At 47.1% G+C, this 17,123-nt stretch overlaps 2 protein-coding genes across 2 annotated transcripts in view; one reads left to right on the plus strand and one right to left on the minus strand.

Moving 5' to 3' along the window:
• The window catches only part of LOC106648138, a 30,270-nt gene extending 24,698 nt beyond the window's left edge, over positions 1-5,572 (plus strand). Inside the window, exons 3-10 of the mRNA XM_023458637.1 lie at positions 2,188-2,438; positions 2,521-2,714; positions 3,753-3,917; positions 4,029-4,243; positions 4,313-4,456; positions 4,532-4,726; positions 4,800-5,153; positions 5,240-5,572. Of these exons, the coding sequence (XP_023314405.1) occupies positions 2,188-2,438; positions 2,521-2,714; positions 3,753-3,917; positions 4,029-4,243; positions 4,313-4,456; positions 4,532-4,726; positions 4,800-5,153; positions 5,240-5,572 (1,851 nt within the window). The remainder of the gene's footprint in view (positions 1-2,187; positions 2,439-2,520; positions 2,715-3,752; positions 3,918-4,028; positions 4,244-4,312; positions 4,457-4,531; positions 4,727-4,799; positions 5,154-5,239) is intronic.
• A 293-nt stretch (positions 5,573-5,865) lies between these two features.
• On the minus strand, positions 5,866-16,630 carry LOC106648139. The gene is made up of 9 exons (XM_014364819.1): positions 16,574-16,630; positions 13,880-13,977; positions 12,542-12,601; positions 12,218-12,439; positions 11,748-12,134; positions 11,352-11,664; positions 10,964-11,280; positions 10,202-10,618; positions 5,866-5,976 (listed from the first exon to the last, which is right to left on the minus strand). Exons 2-9 carry the CDS (start codon positions 13,922-13,924, stop codon positions 5,866-5,868), a joined length of 1,872 nt encoding a protein of 623 aa, XP_014220305.1. The 5' UTR covers positions 13,925-13,977; positions 16,574-16,630.
• Positions 16,631-17,123: the final 493 nt, after the last annotated feature.

Here is a 17,123-nt window from a genome sequence, read left to right on the forward strand (position 1 = left end):
ATCAATTAATAGCTTCGAAGCGAGGCGTGCGTTACGAGCTTCTAGGGGCTTTTATTGCCGGGATCGCTGCGCACATGTACACGCGCGCTGCTGCACTCCGTACACACCGTGGCCGGATCGAGTCGTAAATTAACGAATCGCCGTAGATTGTGTTTCATTATGCACGATACACTCGACTGTAGCCGTGCCTCGCGATGCAGCTAAGCGACGAGACTCCAACGAGACTCGTATAATGTATGTAGAGTCGAGCCGAGGATATGGTTAATTGCTTTGGGATTGTGTATGCGTGTGGTATCCTATACGCTATATGTAGTAAGCGAGTGCGGAAGTGGGTACCTAAACTCGTCGTCCTAGTCGCGTACTTATTCGTTGCGCAGCTAGGCTTCTTTGCTAAATCAAGCTCAAGCCTCGTATAATATGTACCCGCGAGAGTCGTTTATATGTAAACAGCTCGCGATCGTAAGCACCAACGGCTTTATTTACATTTTCTCCTCTCCAGCTCGCTCTCTCTCTCTCTCTCTCTCTCTGCGTGACTCTTAATATCCCAGAAGGTATCGCGAGCTTTATTCCAAGACGTGGGCGAGAAACGCAGTTCGACTTTTTGCAAGCACGTACAGATTTCCGTTGGAAAACACGATGGACGCGGGCAGTTTTTCCTTTTGTTATCGTATCCGATAATTCGGCAAATTGCATCGCTGCGCCGACGACCAGCGCGTCCCGAGAATAATAACGAGATGCGCGTTTATGCACGCGGTGCTACACGCATCGATGCAAAAGCTATATATACGGTAACGCGTGGCAACCGAGCAAATGTATGCAGAGCCCCGTACGCGTGTTTCGCTCCTCCTCGTCATTAGTAGGCTCGAGCTGCGTCGCGATCGTCATTGAAAATCAGCAACGGCGGCGGCGGTTATACGTCGAGAGCGCGACCCCCCGGCGAGAATAACAAAAAGCCGATCCAGCCGAAAGGATTTCGCTCAAAGTTGCCGAGTAGCCACGTAGTAGTAGTAGCGGCAGGACGATGATTCAGATACGCGAGCGCACGCATGCGTCTGCCGTCTCTCCCTCGAGTGCGGAAATACGTGATCGCGACTATGCAGCTACTGCAGACTGCCGCGGCCTGGCATGGCATGGCTCAGCTGCGGAAAACTAGTTTTCGCGCTCGCATAGGCCCTGGCGAAAAACAGCAGCGACCGTTAATGCAGCGGTAAAGACATCTCTCCCGTTAGCGTCCCTCTGTCTACGTCTCTCTCTCTCTCTCTCTCTCTCTCTCTCTGTCATACGTACATGTGTCTATGCTCCTGTGCGCGCGAGTAAACGTTTATATACATATAAGCCCGCGCATAGTCTCGCGCACACAAACGAAAAAAAGAGCCGCGCGTAATCGATGCTTCGTACAAAGCTATAGGACTTTTTGTCGCCGCAGCAGCAGCTCTTTTACCGCGCAAAGACGAAGCGGGCCGGAGCTTGCGAGCGCAAAGCTCCGTATACGCTCGAAACATAAAGCTCGGCTTTGTCGAGATCATCCGCCTGTATAGACTTTTCGTGACTCTCTCTCTCTCTGTCGGGCTTCTTCTTCTTTTCCATTTTTTCTCCCTCTTCTTTTTTCTCCTTCTTTTATTTTTGGGCCGATATTGCCACGGGTATTTACGCGAATGCAAATACGGAAGCAGAAAAAGTCAGCTGCATCGAATCCCGGCGCGCGTCAAATTGTCACGTATATATAGGTAGATGATGCGCACGTACATAACTCGGGCATCGACTACTCGGGATTAAGTCTGCGCTCATCCGCGGGCATGTACATACATAAGCACTCGCTGTACTTTTTGCCCTCTTTTTGCTCTCTCTCTCTCGTACGCCTATGTTACGTATATAAGCATCTATACGTTACGCATGTGCGAGTTTGATTAAATTGTACATTAATGCGCGCTCGAGAAGATGGGCTTTTCCATTTAGCCGCGCGGCTAATACTTTGTAATTCGATTATTACGGCTTTCTGCGCGTAATACACCACGTGAATGATTAGCCTGTAAAAATGCTGTATATAGGTAGCGAAACTCGTTGCTGCAATTGGTCTGCATCGAGCCCGTTAAAGCCCTCCACGCGACGCGACGAGCATAATAAAAGTCGACTAGGATGCCGTGTGATTTGACTAAAAGTCGCCCTCTCTCTTCTCTCTGTTGGCAGACGATCGGCCTGAGGCATCGGGCGGCGCACGGCAGCAGCGATATCTGGCCTCTGGAAAGGCCCGACGGTATGCCGGCCATACAGTCGCTCGAGGTCATGTGCGGCAAGGACCACATGGACGTGCACCTGTCGTTCTCGCAGCCCTTCGAGGGCATCGTCTCGTCCAAGGGCCAGCACTCGGATCCCCGTTGCGTCTACGTGCCGCCCTCGACCGGCCAGACCTTCTTCACCTTCAGGATAGCCTACGCCAGGTCAGTCGCTGCGCCGATTCAATTATCAATTATTATTATGATGGGCAAGTGTAAACGAGTCATTGTTCGTTGTCGAAAACAGGTGCGGCACCAAGCCAGACATGCACGGCCAGTTTTACGAAAACACCGTGGTCGTGCAGTACGATAAGGATCTGCTGGAGGTGTGGGACGAGGCCAAGAGGCTGCGCTGCGAGTGGTTTAACGATTATGAGAAAACGGCGTCGAAACCGCCCATGGTGATTGCCGACCTCGACGTTATTCAGCTTGACTTCAGGGGTACGTCCGTACACATACACACACACATACTAATCACACACAAACACGATGATTGACTCGACGTCATCGCCACGTACTGTAATTTCACTTGGCGCGACGAGCTGAGAGAATAAAAATCATAATCGCAGCCGGTGCATGATTATATACCCAGCTCGCACGGTGTATAAAGTCGGCGCATGTGCCATAGCGATACTCGTTAAATTGAATAATATTCCGTAGGCCGAGGCATCGATGATCGCCTCTTTATAAGAGTGCACGCGAGAGGATAAACACACAAACAGCGAGACGTTTGTCTTTCGCAGCTCCGAGGTGGCTTTTATTATATTGGAAGCGCGAACTCGTCCTTTTTTCCACGTGTACTTATGTACGTACACATATGTGCAATCGTATACGCTCGCGAGTGTTTATGCGTCGCGAGTAAATTAGCCGCTTTATGCTCTCCACGCTATCTGGAGTAAGCGCACGAGCGCATAAAACGCTTTTGCGACCGAAATCTCGGCGTATTGTCCTACGCGCAGCTCGATCTACACGCGTATACATAAACATTTAAATGTAAAGCCAGGCGTACGCGTTTATCGCTCGAAGCTGCGATATTATAACGAACGCGCTCCGTAGCACATGCAGGAACGCGCTGCTCGACTCGTGCGCGGCTATTTAACGATCGGATATATATATTTCTGGGCTTGGGCGACGAAAAAAAATACCACCTTGGCGCGCATATTATTTCTTGTCCGAGTCGAGACGCGCTTGAATATCGTATATATGTTGCACTCGCAGTTATCTCCTCTCTAACTGGACGCGTGAGAAAGCAACGCAGTCGTCGCTTTATATCGTTGCGCTATGGGCGATGCGCCGCTCTTACATATTACACTCGTCTCATTGTCCGAGGCTGTATTAATAAAGTTCCAGTGACACGAGTGCGATTGGACAACGGGACAAGCTACACCAGACACACACACACACACACACACATATTCACACAAGAGTGCGAAAGAAAAATTCAAGTTATTTATACGAGCGCGTGTGGTTGATCCGCAGGTGACAACGTCGACTGCTGGATGGAGATTCAACACGGCAAGGGCCCATGGGCTCCGCCGGTCTCGGGAATTGTGCCGCTCGGCTCGACGCTCACACTAGTCGTAGCGATAAACGATTATCGAGGTAACGACGATTATCAGCATCACCGCCGAGGCAAAGTCCAAGGTGATTTGGACGCAGCTTCCGCGGCCAAAAACGTGCCCATTTATACAAAGCACTCGATTACGCATCGTAAAATCATTGTACTCAAATTGTCTATTTTTAATTCTTTACCAGGTGAATTTGACATGAGAGTCAAGTCGTGCGTAGCCTCGGACGGGGCGGGCCACACCATACAGCTGAGCGACGAGTTTGGCTGCGTACTCCGGCCCAAGATGATCAGCAGATTCAACAAGGCCCGGGGCAGCGACGACCGAGCCACCGTCATCACGTACGCCTTCTTCCACGCCTTCAAGTTCCCCGACGCGCTCAGCGTCCACATCAAGTGCAAGGTAGCCATACGTACATTTCAAATCGTTTCTTCCATTTTCCCACGATTTAACTCCGACGAAAATCCATAGGTGGAGATTTGCCGACACGGCTGCCTCGATCACTGCCAAACCAGCGGGAACAACGAGGGCCAGTACCTGCAGGACCGCAACGACGTCAACCTCATCGGCTCCGGAAGACCCTCGGGTGGCAACAACAATTACATCGAGCACACGGTGTCGAGCCAAGCCGGAGGCAGCCTCGGTATCAGCAGCAGCATCCGACCACCCCCGCCACCCGCCGCCTCCGAGAACAACAATTCCGGCGATCTCTACGACGACATTCTGCACAACGGCGATGGCAGTATGGCCGCCATCGGAAGTCACTTCCTCGGAATTGCCGAAAAGTCCGCCCAACCGAAGGCTCAAGCTCAGACCGCAGCTCAGCTGCTGCTGCAGTCGTCCACCTCCGAGCCTCTTATGAGCGATCCTCTGCAGCCTTACATGGTGAGTACTCGATCGCGCTCCCGTAGATTTTGCTCTTGACGATAGAGATTAAAATTCAATCTATTTTACGCAGGCGGTGCAACCTGCCCGAGTGACTCGCTACCAACCACAGGAACACTTCCCTCACGGCCCTCGCAATCTCGAACAGGACGACGAGCAAATGATGCGCGAGGGAAAATCGAACGACGCCACGACGCAGCAACGCAACGCCACCGCCGGTGGTAGCAGCACTTCCAAGCCCGAGTCGTCGACGAGCAGAACGACGACAACGACGACGACGAGCAGCCGACGCAAGAGATCCCTCGTCGTCTCGGACCGCAAAGTGCGCAGTGCCGATGTAGGTGTCTCCGGCATTTACGAGGTCATCTCCGAGGCAGACCTCGCTTTCAGTCCAGACAGTCATGCCGAGGCCGTCACTGTTTTCCAGGTGAGCCACTATATCCTCCGTATTCTTTCTGTCCTCTATATCAAATATCGAGACAAAAATAATTTATCTTAAAATCTCGTTCACAGGGCCGAATTCGTGAAGAAGTCGTTTACGGCATCTGCTTGCCCCTCACCGGATTCAGTGCGTTGTTCGTCGTTGTGGCCCTCTCGGCCGTCGTGTCAGCTCTCATAGCCGGTGCCATGGTCCATCGGCTTCAAGCCCAGCGCGACTTAGTGAAGAAACAGGCGAGAAAGCTCGGTGACAACATGATGACGGCTGCCAGTCTATCGGCCACGTCGTCGTCGGTATCTTCGTCGTCGAGAGGCTCGGCGAGCAGTAACGGACGGGTCGCCGCAGCAGCACCTGGTTGGTTCCAAGCTTACGGATTGTTCCGAGCCAGATGCGTACAGCAGCATTGAATTATATAGAGTCTCAATTTTATTGCGATGAGAAACTACGACTAACGAGCAGAAATCAAATGACTTTATTGTCTACCTCTTTACTGTTTTACTGCGTCTGCTTAAATTTTTTTATAACTATCTTGACGTATTTAGTACTTGCAGTAGTTATATTGTTACTTTACAAAATCTTTTCGAATTGTACATGGAATGAGTTTGATTTTGATAGTCATTTACGGTTATGCCGAGAGATTCTGTAACAGAGTGATTCTTCGTTTCTCTCCCTTTTCTGCTTTTTCGTCATTTAAGTAAATTTAAGATTCATAAGTCATAATTGCAAGCATCGATATATCCAAGTGTAAATATTCTTCCGAAACTTCTTCAATTCCACTGCATAATGTAGGAGTTTTTGAAACCCCACCCAACTTTCATATTTATTAGAACATTAATAGAGAATATGGGCGTGCGTTACGCTTTATTCCAAAGCTCAACAAAAATTCAACCAGCTTATATTCTGATGTATACTATATTGCACGTGTACTATCTAGATTAGAGTTATTAGCCTCGTACGTATTTCTCTTTTCACTAGACGCTAATGTGAACGATGAAGTTTGAATTTCTGCTCGTAAGATGAAAAACAAAAAAAAAGGGTTGCAACGATCGATGCTCGTGTACGACCGGTTTTTCAATGAACAGCAAAAGGGCTTACTTTGAATATGATTGCAAAGGGAGTTAATGCTGTATAATTGGTTGCGCGGTACGATTGAAAGATTTGCGGCTTTCCTACTGCTATATGCATGTACAGGTGCTATTTGAAAAGAAATAGTATCAACGAGATTGTGTTTTAGCCGAGATAGATTTCAGATGTATTTATTAAAAATATTAGCCTTAAGAAATATTGTTGAATATAAATGATAATTTTAACAAGCAGTTTTTTCTAATACTTTTATTTATATTCTAATACACGTAAGTCTCTCGAGAGGGAATATTGAGACCTGAACGACACATCAAATGTATTTCGTATAGGTTTTTTTTTTTACTAATTCATGTGTATCTTTGATAAGTTGTTAAAATTGCTTATACATGAATAGTGTGCAATATGATGGTGTACAAAATGTGCATAATACTTATTAATTATTAAAAATGAAAAAACAATCAAAGATAATCTCACAAGTACACGCAACATGTATTAAATTTAAGGTTATATGTAATGCTCGCTTGCAGCAAAAAAAAAGAATTCATAGATAATCCTGTGTATAACCGAAGCATGAGAAATGCAGCAAAGATTATATTAATTATTTTAGTGAAATTTGTAAAGTCGAGAATTAGTTTTTCGATTCATGCCCTCGTGCTTCCGGTGTACCGGTAATCTACGTGTTGTACTTTTTAAATGTTTTTTTTTTTAAACTCTTACATTAAAATTAATTTTAGTATTATTACGTTTTAAGCTACTGGCTGCTCGTTATTATAAGCGAGAGCTACATTATGCTAGTTTTTAAAAATAATACAGCAACAATATTCCAATAGATTCTGTGACTCGCCTTGATACTTCAATTTAACTCATTACAGGAACTGAGTCGAATTTTTTTACTTGCAATTACTATAAGTTTTTTTAAATAATCTTTGGTATTTTCTTTTTTTACTAAGCTCACCAAAATCGTCATAACATTATAATAAATTCATGTCAATATTTAATTTTTTTTATGTAGGCATTAACGAAATTACGAAAATCTATTAATACAGAATCAAAAAATGTTTTATAAAAACTTACATCATATTATACCTGTTCGCATGCATACTTGCCAAAGTCTCAGTTCTATTTTTGTAACGTCTATCTTTTTGAAAGCTCATTTGTTACTTTTTTGTAGTCATACATTTTATGCTCAACTTTCGTTTTCATGAGCAACAATCATGTCAATTGATGTATGTACTTACAGGCAGAATAAGTTCTAGTAATCAATATATTATATAATTTAAGATGTTAAATAGCTAACTCGGTGAATATTTTATGAGAGATAAAGACGATTGATTATCGTAGAGTAATTGGAATTTTTTCTTATTAGTTGAATAATTTATGATGTAAAGATTTTGTACAAGATAATATATAAAATAAAATTGATAATTTGGTGCATGGATGGGTCCTGCAAAAATTGAACAATAATTTTTTCTTTGTATATTTTATTTGAATAAACTATGTCATTCTATTAAATTTTTTCCTGATCTGATCTTATTATTAAATTTAAACCCGTGTGATGTTATTAATCAATAATCATAGTTTTTAATGTAATGTGGTTACTAATTTAGAAAACAAAAAAATTAATTGTCATTGGCTTTGAAGTAAATTTATAACGAAGCGTTTCAAAAATCATAATAATATTATTGAATTAATTAGCTTGACAGTATTAAAAGCCCTACAAGCGCACAACCGCAACCGCACATTTAAAAGATGCGACGTGGTGCGTTGCTTTATACATAAAATCCAGCTTAAACGAGTCCCAGTAAACTCGTCATAATGAGCCATAGAAAAATAAGCATTTTACGTCAAAGAAGGCAAGAGAAAAAAAAGTAGTCGATGCAGGTGAACACGTAGGTAGGTATATAAATATATAGCTGGCTACACGGGAGGGCAGAAAAAAGCGCGCGGGCCGTTGCCGAGACTCGCTGCTGCGCGGGGTCGGAAAGTTTATCGGAGCGCGCGGATCTCTGCACGCAACGCATAATACACGGCTTCTAGCGAAGAGTGATTTACAATAGGACGCGCGCTGCGCTGCAACAAAAAATTGCCGAGCTGCAGTGGCGGCGGCGGCTGCATAGGGATGCACCGTTGCCGCTGCTCGCATCAGAGCTAGAAAAAAAACTTACCGTATAGAGCCGACGTTCTAACGATATCCACACGTATATGAGATATATATTAAGGCAGCGTATACGTGTGTGCGTGCACTATCTGTGACTATTACGCACTTTTATGTATATGGCTCAGACCGTACGTACGCACACGTGCATATGGCTTTTTCCTGATTTTTGCGCCATAGGCGCGCGAGCCCCGTTAATTACAAGCAGCCGAGACCTTGATAGCCTTTATAAGGATAAATGTATCACTGCAACTCTGTAATATGCTACGAATGACCTGCAGACTGGAAGAAACAATCAAAAGCAGATCCAACGTTTATCAAAAAAAATTATTTATTTCTCGTCAATTCTTTTTAGTTCGCATTACATCATTTTGTGTATTACAATATGCATAAATATATTTTTAATCATTTACTTATATGTATTTATAATTTGCGCACTCTTTACAAACTACGTAAAACACGATTGAAAGTTAGGCTTTTAACAATATTTTAATAATAGATTAATTTTAATTTTACACTCAATTATTATCAGTCGGTTGTTGTGTTATTACGTCAATTGTTTCATCATTATTACCTTAAGCTTCTAATGGAAACATCAAAAATTCATGAAAATAACTATTTATATAATGGCATATTTGTTTGTTAGCTATGTATGTATCATCAATATTTGATTGCTTAAAGACACCATATGTTCTGCTAAACTAGCTTATAAGAAACAACTAGTAAAAATACTTAATGGCTAAATTTATAATCTTAAAAAGTCTTTATCTTCATCTCCGAACGCAGTTCTTTCTCTACAACCATATTTCTTGCTCTTTCGATTTTTCCTCCAATTGATTAAATTAATTGATTTAACTATGCGATATACTTGTATGCAACACAGACATCTTTAATACGTATAGTATGTATAGCGTATGATAACTTAAGGTAGCCCTAACAGGAGGTCAACCATGAATTAATTTTGTAACCTTATATTTGTATATTATATTGCTTAGCACATTCGCGGTTCGTTGCAAAAGTATCGATACTTGATCATGTTTATAGCGTGGAAAAAAAGTTTGCCCGACCCGAGGTAACGATTAATGCCATTTTAAAGCGAGCGAATTCGGAAAATCACATTCTTTCGGGATAAAACGAGTTTGTATTCCTGTTAATTTTCCCCCTGCGTAAATTAAATTTTTTGACTAGCATAAAGTTAGGACTACCTTACGGAAAATAACGAAAAAAAAATTATACAAAAAAAAAATTAAATAAATAAATAACCAGCTAAGGAGTGCTCGTTCACCCAAGTAACAATAATACACTTTAATAATGACATAACAAGGTTACATTTGTTGACAGGTAAATGATATATAATATTTTAATGGATGCTGATCGCGATGATGAAATCGAAAAAGTCGTAAGCGATGGGTCGGACAACGCGTGTACATCTTTTACGGATAAAAAGATACACCGTGATCGGGATGCAAAACCTAAGCGTCTTTTTTTTCGTCGCTCATAATTTTTACGTCAATTTGAAACTCATCGTGCTTTTGTATTATTTATACTGGCCGTGGATCGTATCGGAAATGGAATAAAAACTCGCGAAAAAGACACTAGTGCAGCCTGAAAGTCATCGACCGAATATCGCTCCAACGATTACTTATGAACAAACAAAAAAAAATGTACGAAACAATGCGATAGTCCCGTGGACGCTCGGGACTCGGACTTACGAGTCGAAGGAGTGCTGCTGCTGTTTCTCGCTGCAGTTGCTGCTGATGGTGCTGCTCGTCGTCGTGGCGGTGCCGAGCAGATGCACCGGAAAGGCCCGAAAGGCCACGACCTCGGCGTCGAGGCGCTTCCGGAAGGGCCTGAGCCGCAGGCAGAGGTAGGCCGAGACGCAGCACGAGGCCAGCAGGATACCCAGCAGCAGGAGCAGCGCCAGGACGAAGCTCGAGGTCGTCATGCAGATGAGATTGGCCGGATGCGTCGCCTCCCGGATCGGGAACACCATGGTCGTGGTGCCGCCGGCGCCGTTGGCGCTGCTACTGCTGACGTTCGAGTCGTTTCCGTGGCTCGACTCGTCGATCGAGAAGGTGAGGTCGCCCGTCGAGACGACTCGGATGACGCGATTGACGCCGACGGTCTTCTCCGGATTGGGCGTCGCGACGGTCGTCAGGACCGAACGGCTCTTGCGTCGACGCTCGTCTCTGGGCCGGCCTATGGTGCCTACCGACTGAAAAATACACCAAGCCATCGGAGTGAGTCAGCGCCGTCGTGCACAATTACGTAAGCGTGCCTCGGCTCTTTGCGAGTGCAAAACTTGTACTACGTGCCCGATGTTAATGAGTATTCCGTGAGTTTAGCCACGTATGTTCTCGGGAATACATGTATAGAAAGCCGCGCGCGCGGCCATTATCGAGTCGCATAGTTATGTGCGAGCTTGACAAAGTCGAGCCGCGAGAGCCTACATAATAAGCGAAACACTTGACACACTTGGTCAGCTCGGCCGATGTCACGTACCGCTCGTGATAATTGACCTTTGGGGAGACGGGTCGAGCAATAAATAGCGTCGTCGTACCTGGAGGTAAGCGTCGATGGGCAGCGGCGGCGGTGGTATTCCGTAGGCGTGAACGTCCGTGTGGCCGATCGAGGCCCTGTGGTGCTGCTCGAGGAGCAGCGAGTCGTGCTGCGAGCCGCCCGCCGAGTCCGAGCACTGGTCCGGGCAGTGGTAGCGGCAGATCTGTATCGTGCACTGGAAGTGCACCTCCATCGAGTCGGGGAACTTGAAGGCCTGGAAGTGGGCGTAGGACAGGACCGAGGCGCTGGCCCCGAAGTTCTTGATCTTGGTGAAGCGCGACATGAGCTTGGGCCTCGTGATGCAGCCCCGTTGATCGACTGTGACATTTCAATTGAAAATCGTTAAACTTGCTCTCCAATACATCTAGTTGATAATTCTTTTTACTGACCCAGCTGAATGGGAGCTCGTTTGCCGTCGTGGGCCATGCAGTTGCGCACGAGCATGTCGAACTTGGAGTCGTCGTCCTTGATGGCCAGCACCATGGTCATGGTCTGGCCGATTTTCACGAGACCCGAGACCTCCGAGGCCCAAGGTCCCTTGCCGACCTGTATCTGCATCCAGCATCCGACGTTGTCACCGGCGAAATCGGCTCGCACGACGTCGAGCATGTCAACGGGGAAAGGTCGAAAAGTCACGGACTTTTCGTAGAGGTCGTGCCACGTGCAGCGCAGTTTGCGTGCCTGGTCCCACACCTCTTGTACCTGCGCACGGGGTCAGAGGGGGTGTCACCGAAATTTACTCCAAAATTCGCATCGAGTATCAGATAATTTTGAAATGTGCATACCTGCGGGTCGTACTGAATAACGACGATGTTCTCGAAGTAGGTGCCGGAGCCGGACTCGACGGCTCCGTAGCCGTAGATGCCGTTGTCGGTGTTGCCGGCGGTGCCGCAGGCGTGTATACCGATCTCAAAGTTCACCGAGGTACGTCCCAGACCAGCTGGCAGGTACACGCAATTGACGTTGCTGTAGTGGCCCTTGCTGAAGACTATGCCGTAGAAGGGCTTGTCGAAGGCCAGGTAGACCTTCATCGAGTTCTTCTCGCACTTGACGTCGAGCGACACGATCTTGGGCATGTCGTTGCTCGGCGCCGGCCAATTGTCGCCGAGGGTCGTGCTCGCCGCTATGGCCGTGTCGAAGATCTTGTCGATGCTGTCGAGGATCGGCCGCTGCTGACCAGCCTGCGAATCGATGCCAATCTCGTGTTTACTAACATTTTTAATATCTCGCGAGGATCGCGACGAACGTCTCTTACCGAGGAAGCCGGGGGCGGAGGAGGTGGGCCGGGGTAGGCGTTGTTGTTGCCGCCACCGCCGCCGTTGTTGTGCCTCGAGGGCAGCTGAGCTCGCACTGGAGGCAGCCTCATGTTCGGCGGACTGTACTGGCTGGTGCCGCTGCCGATGCTGACGCTGCTACTGCTGCCGCTGACCTCGTTGTCGCTCGACATTATGATGTCCTGTTGATCCGAGTTGGACTGCTGTTGCTGCTGCTGTTGTTGCTGCTGCTGCTGCGACTGTTGGGACTGGGACGAGCCCGAGGAGGACTGTCCCGAGGAGTCGACATCGTGGCCGGACTCGACGTTGCGACCGTCGTCGTTGGTCAGCGCCTCGACGACTTCGACCTCGTCGGCCAGTGTCAGCTGCGCGACAAAATCGTTGCATATCAGATGTTTTTTAAGAGTAAAAAACCAATTGGCCGTGTCGGTAGCATCTCTCGTCCGACGATACATACGATGTGTATAACGTTATATAATTATCCATCGTCGTTGTCGGAGATAGAGAGACGCGAAGCTCGCGGGAGAGAAAGAGAAAGAGAGAGAGAGAGAGAGAGCATGTAGGTACGAGCAAAGCCAGCCATATATACACGTTTGGAGTTTTAACCCAGATCAAGATTGCCGTTATGATACGAGCTCGCGCGTGCTTCGGTGTGATCGGCGCAGCATACACCTGACCCACAGCCCATAAGGACGAAATGCCGTCAACGCCAAGGAAGAACCGAGATATATATAGCTATACCGATTGCTACGATTCTTATAGCCGCTTATGCTCTGCTGTACAGGCAAAAAACACGAGCGACGACCAAGAAGAAGAAGAAGAAGAAGAAGAAGCAGAAGAAGAAGAAACGAGTTCGACGCGCTGTGCGTATAGTATTTACCTTAACAAGTGAAGCCGCGCGCACAGGTGCAACAACTATAACGATCGCGACGACAAGGACAAAAAGCGATTATAATACGGACTCGCTTCATTTCACGTGCGTAACGAGCTGCTCCTCCCACTCATCGCTCGACGATTATTTCATATTGAGATGTCGATTTTATTTGGCCGATCGTTGAAAATCGGTATCGATTCCGAGCCGCGCGTTATATATAGATATGCCTCCCGTTACAATCGTAGCGAGGGTCATCTCGCTGGTACGTTCGTTTGTTTTTTCTTTTTGCCCCTCCTCGAGCCCCCCGTGTAGTTTTTTATTATCCTTGCGTTCGGTGACGCAATAGCTCTCGCGAGCGGCACTGCCGTACGCACCGTACATTTCGTCGTAATGTCGCTATGTCGTCCAATGTGCGCGCGCGCGCGCGACTTCTTCGAATCGCAACTACATTATACGCGAGTGAGATCGCGCGCGAGCGACAAAAAAATTAGCAAAGTAATCGCGTGCGCGGCGTTTAAAGCGCATCATCCGTGTGGGCCAGAGCTGAAATCGGGTTTCTGGAGTACGCGATTTTGTTCGCAAAAAGGAAGGTTGCGAATAAAAGGGCCGAGACGCTGCGATATTACGCGAGGCTTTAATAAGGACTCGAGGCTACGTGCGGGCAATTTTTCGGGCGCTTATTACGTGCCCTCTCTCTTTTTCGGGCGGGTAATTTTTTTAATCCAACATTTTTCGGCGCCGCTGATCCAATTATGCCGTGTATACTTACCCCCTGGACGAGGAGACACGTCAAGGCTAAAACGGCTATCCGCATTCCGCGAGCTTGTCCCCACGGTCTCGGGCGATCGATCTCCAATTGATGTCTATCTGCAAAAGACAAATCAACACGTCTGCATAAATATATCATAATAATCGAGTAACTAGATCATCGTATATGTATTATGTGAAGAGTCGGCTTCTCATTAGTGCGAGAGAGTACATAATTCACGCACGTAAGTAGCGGTGTGGTCGGAAAATCATCGAGCTCGACAGTAGCAGATCGAGCCGCGATCGGAAAAATCCGATCAAGGCTGCGCGATACTTGCCACGGAAGTAGCTTTGGCAAATTATCAATCGGATAAGCTCGACTACTATGTACTACTATGCTGGAGCGCGTGTGCACAGATGTCGATGAATTAGATCGCCGGCATGGAAATGTAGAGCGTCGCGGAGTATTTGCCTTTCCCTAGTTTCCACGAATATGAGCGGTTCGAGCCACCTTTGATCATCATCATCGTCGCTCGCTCACTCGCTCGAGCCCGGTAGCATACATCGATCTCCTTCGACTCATCCTTGTCTCATTCTGCTTAAAGTTCGCACGCGCGAGCTCGTCAGCGTTCCAAATTCCAGCTGCGCGCGTCTTTCTCCTCCTCTCTCCTCTCCTCTCCTCCTCTTTTCTTATCGCTTTTTCTCTCTTTCATTTATTCTTTGCGCACTCTGCAACCTATTTCTCCTCCTCCTCCAACTCCTCCTGCTGCTTTGCCTTCTACAGCTCGCTGATCGCGACTCTTTTTTCCTTTCAACGTCCAACGTCAACGCTCAACGCGGCGTTCGGCGCAAATATGGTAAGTATCATTCATACGTTGCTCGACGCGGCGGATGATGCGTGCGCGGGTGAAAGGTCCGCGTTACCCGGTTAATGCCCAGGTATGCGCGCGAGTACAACCAATGAGAATCGCAAAACTCGCAGCTACATTTTCCTATCGATATTTGGGCTGGAAAATTTTGCGCCTAATTGCATGTGACTCGGCCGATTATCCGTAGTATAGACCTTATCACTAATTGTATATTCGACGCGATTGTTTACGAGGGCGAATTAAACTCACCACATATCGGGCCTCGTAACGGTTCGTTGGGCATACATCGAAGTCGAGCGCGTTTAACCCCGATTTTTACTCGCAGCTGTACGAAAAAACGTCGCTCGAGTCGATGCTGGTAGCATATACTTTCGCGCGCGCGTGCCAACGTACCTTCGTTTTGAGTTTTACTCTCTTTTAATTTTTTTCAACGTCGACTAAATACGGACAATTTGCAAAGCGAATCGAGCGGAGCAATTGCTTACGGACATTCATAAAACACGAGGACTGCGCGCACAAAGCGGCTAGTCGAAAAGCAGAAAAAAGTCACTCGACTCTGAGATCGGCACGACTGTCGTCGCATACATAGAGCATAGACGCACGAGGCGGCTTCTGCAACCGGTCGAGAGCGGGCCCATAAGTCGATCTGCCATAATGCGCACTGCGCGCCGGACACGACGCGTCGTCTTCGTCGTCGTCCGTCTCGGCGGCCGTTCGCGAGAAAAAGTACGGTTAAACGGCTATTTTCATCCGTGCCGTACGCGCTTGAACTTTTCGCCCGGAACGGGGCACGTTACACGCCGAGCGGAATCCGCGCGAGATTCATCGAGTTGCCGCCAAATCCTCGCTAAGCCCGCCCCGTGCTTTTTCGACTTTGAATCTATAAGCAAGCCGACGGTCTTACTTTTCATTCGAAGCGATATTTTCCATGTTTTTTTTTTATCAATTGTCAAACAAATATGAACAGTTACAGAGACATTTTTTCATAATTTTGCAAGTTATTTAAATATTCATCTATAAGCGGAATTTTAGGGGCGCGAACTCGCATATTAAAGTTCCGGGGAGATAAAGCTCGACGACGATGAATGAGTGAATCTTTCTCAAGAGAGATTTAACCCTAGAGCGTATCAAGGGAAAAAATATATGAAATATAAATCACTTAAATAATATATCTGCAAAAATAAGCACGAGCTTGTTTCATTTTTTCCCGCTCTCGCGAGCTTCTCGCGATGATTTTTTTCATTTTTTTTCTCGCTGCCCCACGACAACCAGAACAACAACAACAACAACAACGCCGACGACGACGACGAGGAGAGAGAGAGAAAGAGAGAGAAGCTGGGTAACAATAACAAACTCAGTGGGGAGAGCAAGAGACGGACGGGAAACTTTATATTATACGAATGTACTCGAGGACGAAAGTTTGCGTATACAAGTGGATGCTCGACGCTTCGGCGCATGCATACATTATATAGTATATAGGCTCCCTCTCGCATCGTACAGGCATCTTCCGCGGAAAGGGAACACGTACGTATACAGGCACACACATGCGCTCGCGATTATACTTGCACTTGGCCGAAGAGTTGCCGCCGCCGCGAGCTTGCCGCCTGCACTTTTCCGAGTGCAGCTGCTGCGAGAGAACCTTATTGCACACTGACCGCATTTTTCCTCGCTGCTTTCGTGCACTCGTGTATACAAATACAAATCGCACTGGCCCGAGCCTAAGTACGAGCGAAGCTCGCTCTGCCTACGAATTCGCCGAGTTTGAGTAATTGTGTAAGCTCTCAAGACCGTATTCGAGCCACATGGCATTATTATTCGTACGAAATTGTAAGTCATGAAAATCATACCTTTGGGTGGGCGTGCGTATGCCAGGCTACACGCGCACGTGTCCGAGTAGGCGAGGCTCCTCGAGGCTCAGATTTTCTCCGCTGCTCGTTACACCGATCAAAGTCAATTGCGATATCGAGTCGATACACTGGAAAAGCTCACTGTTGCACTGACTTTCGTCGAGTCAAATTACCATTCGTAGATTCACTCGCGCCAAGTAACAAAGTGTCGAGCAGCTATCCACGGCTCGTCGACAAATCGCACATGATACACGTTTCCGCTGAGGCAAAATCGGCAAGACTCGCTCGCTGATCGATACGACGATCGATGTGTATCGTCAACAGGCGATCGGTCCGAGGGACTTTGAGAAATCGGCAGTGACGTTGCTGGCGACGATCGCGTCTGTCTTGGCTAGTGCTGTTGCGAGCGCTGCCGATGCTCTTGTCATTGTCAAAAATATCCTGCCTCGTTGCGAGCGTTGTGTCCGACTCGCTGTGTGTATGTTCGATGTGTGCGTGTTGTGTGTATGTGTGTGCGCGATGCTCTGAGGCGCACTCGCGATTGAATGAG

The sequence above is a fragment of the Trichogramma pretiosum genome, unplaced genomic scaffold (assembly GCF_000599845.2).
Source record: "Trichogramma pretiosum strain Unisexual culture from Peru unplaced genomic scaffold, Tpre_2.0 scaffold24, whole genome shotgun sequence".
NCBI classification, from domain to species: Eukaryota; Metazoa; Arthropoda; class Insecta; order Hymenoptera; family Trichogrammatidae; genus Trichogramma; species Trichogramma pretiosum.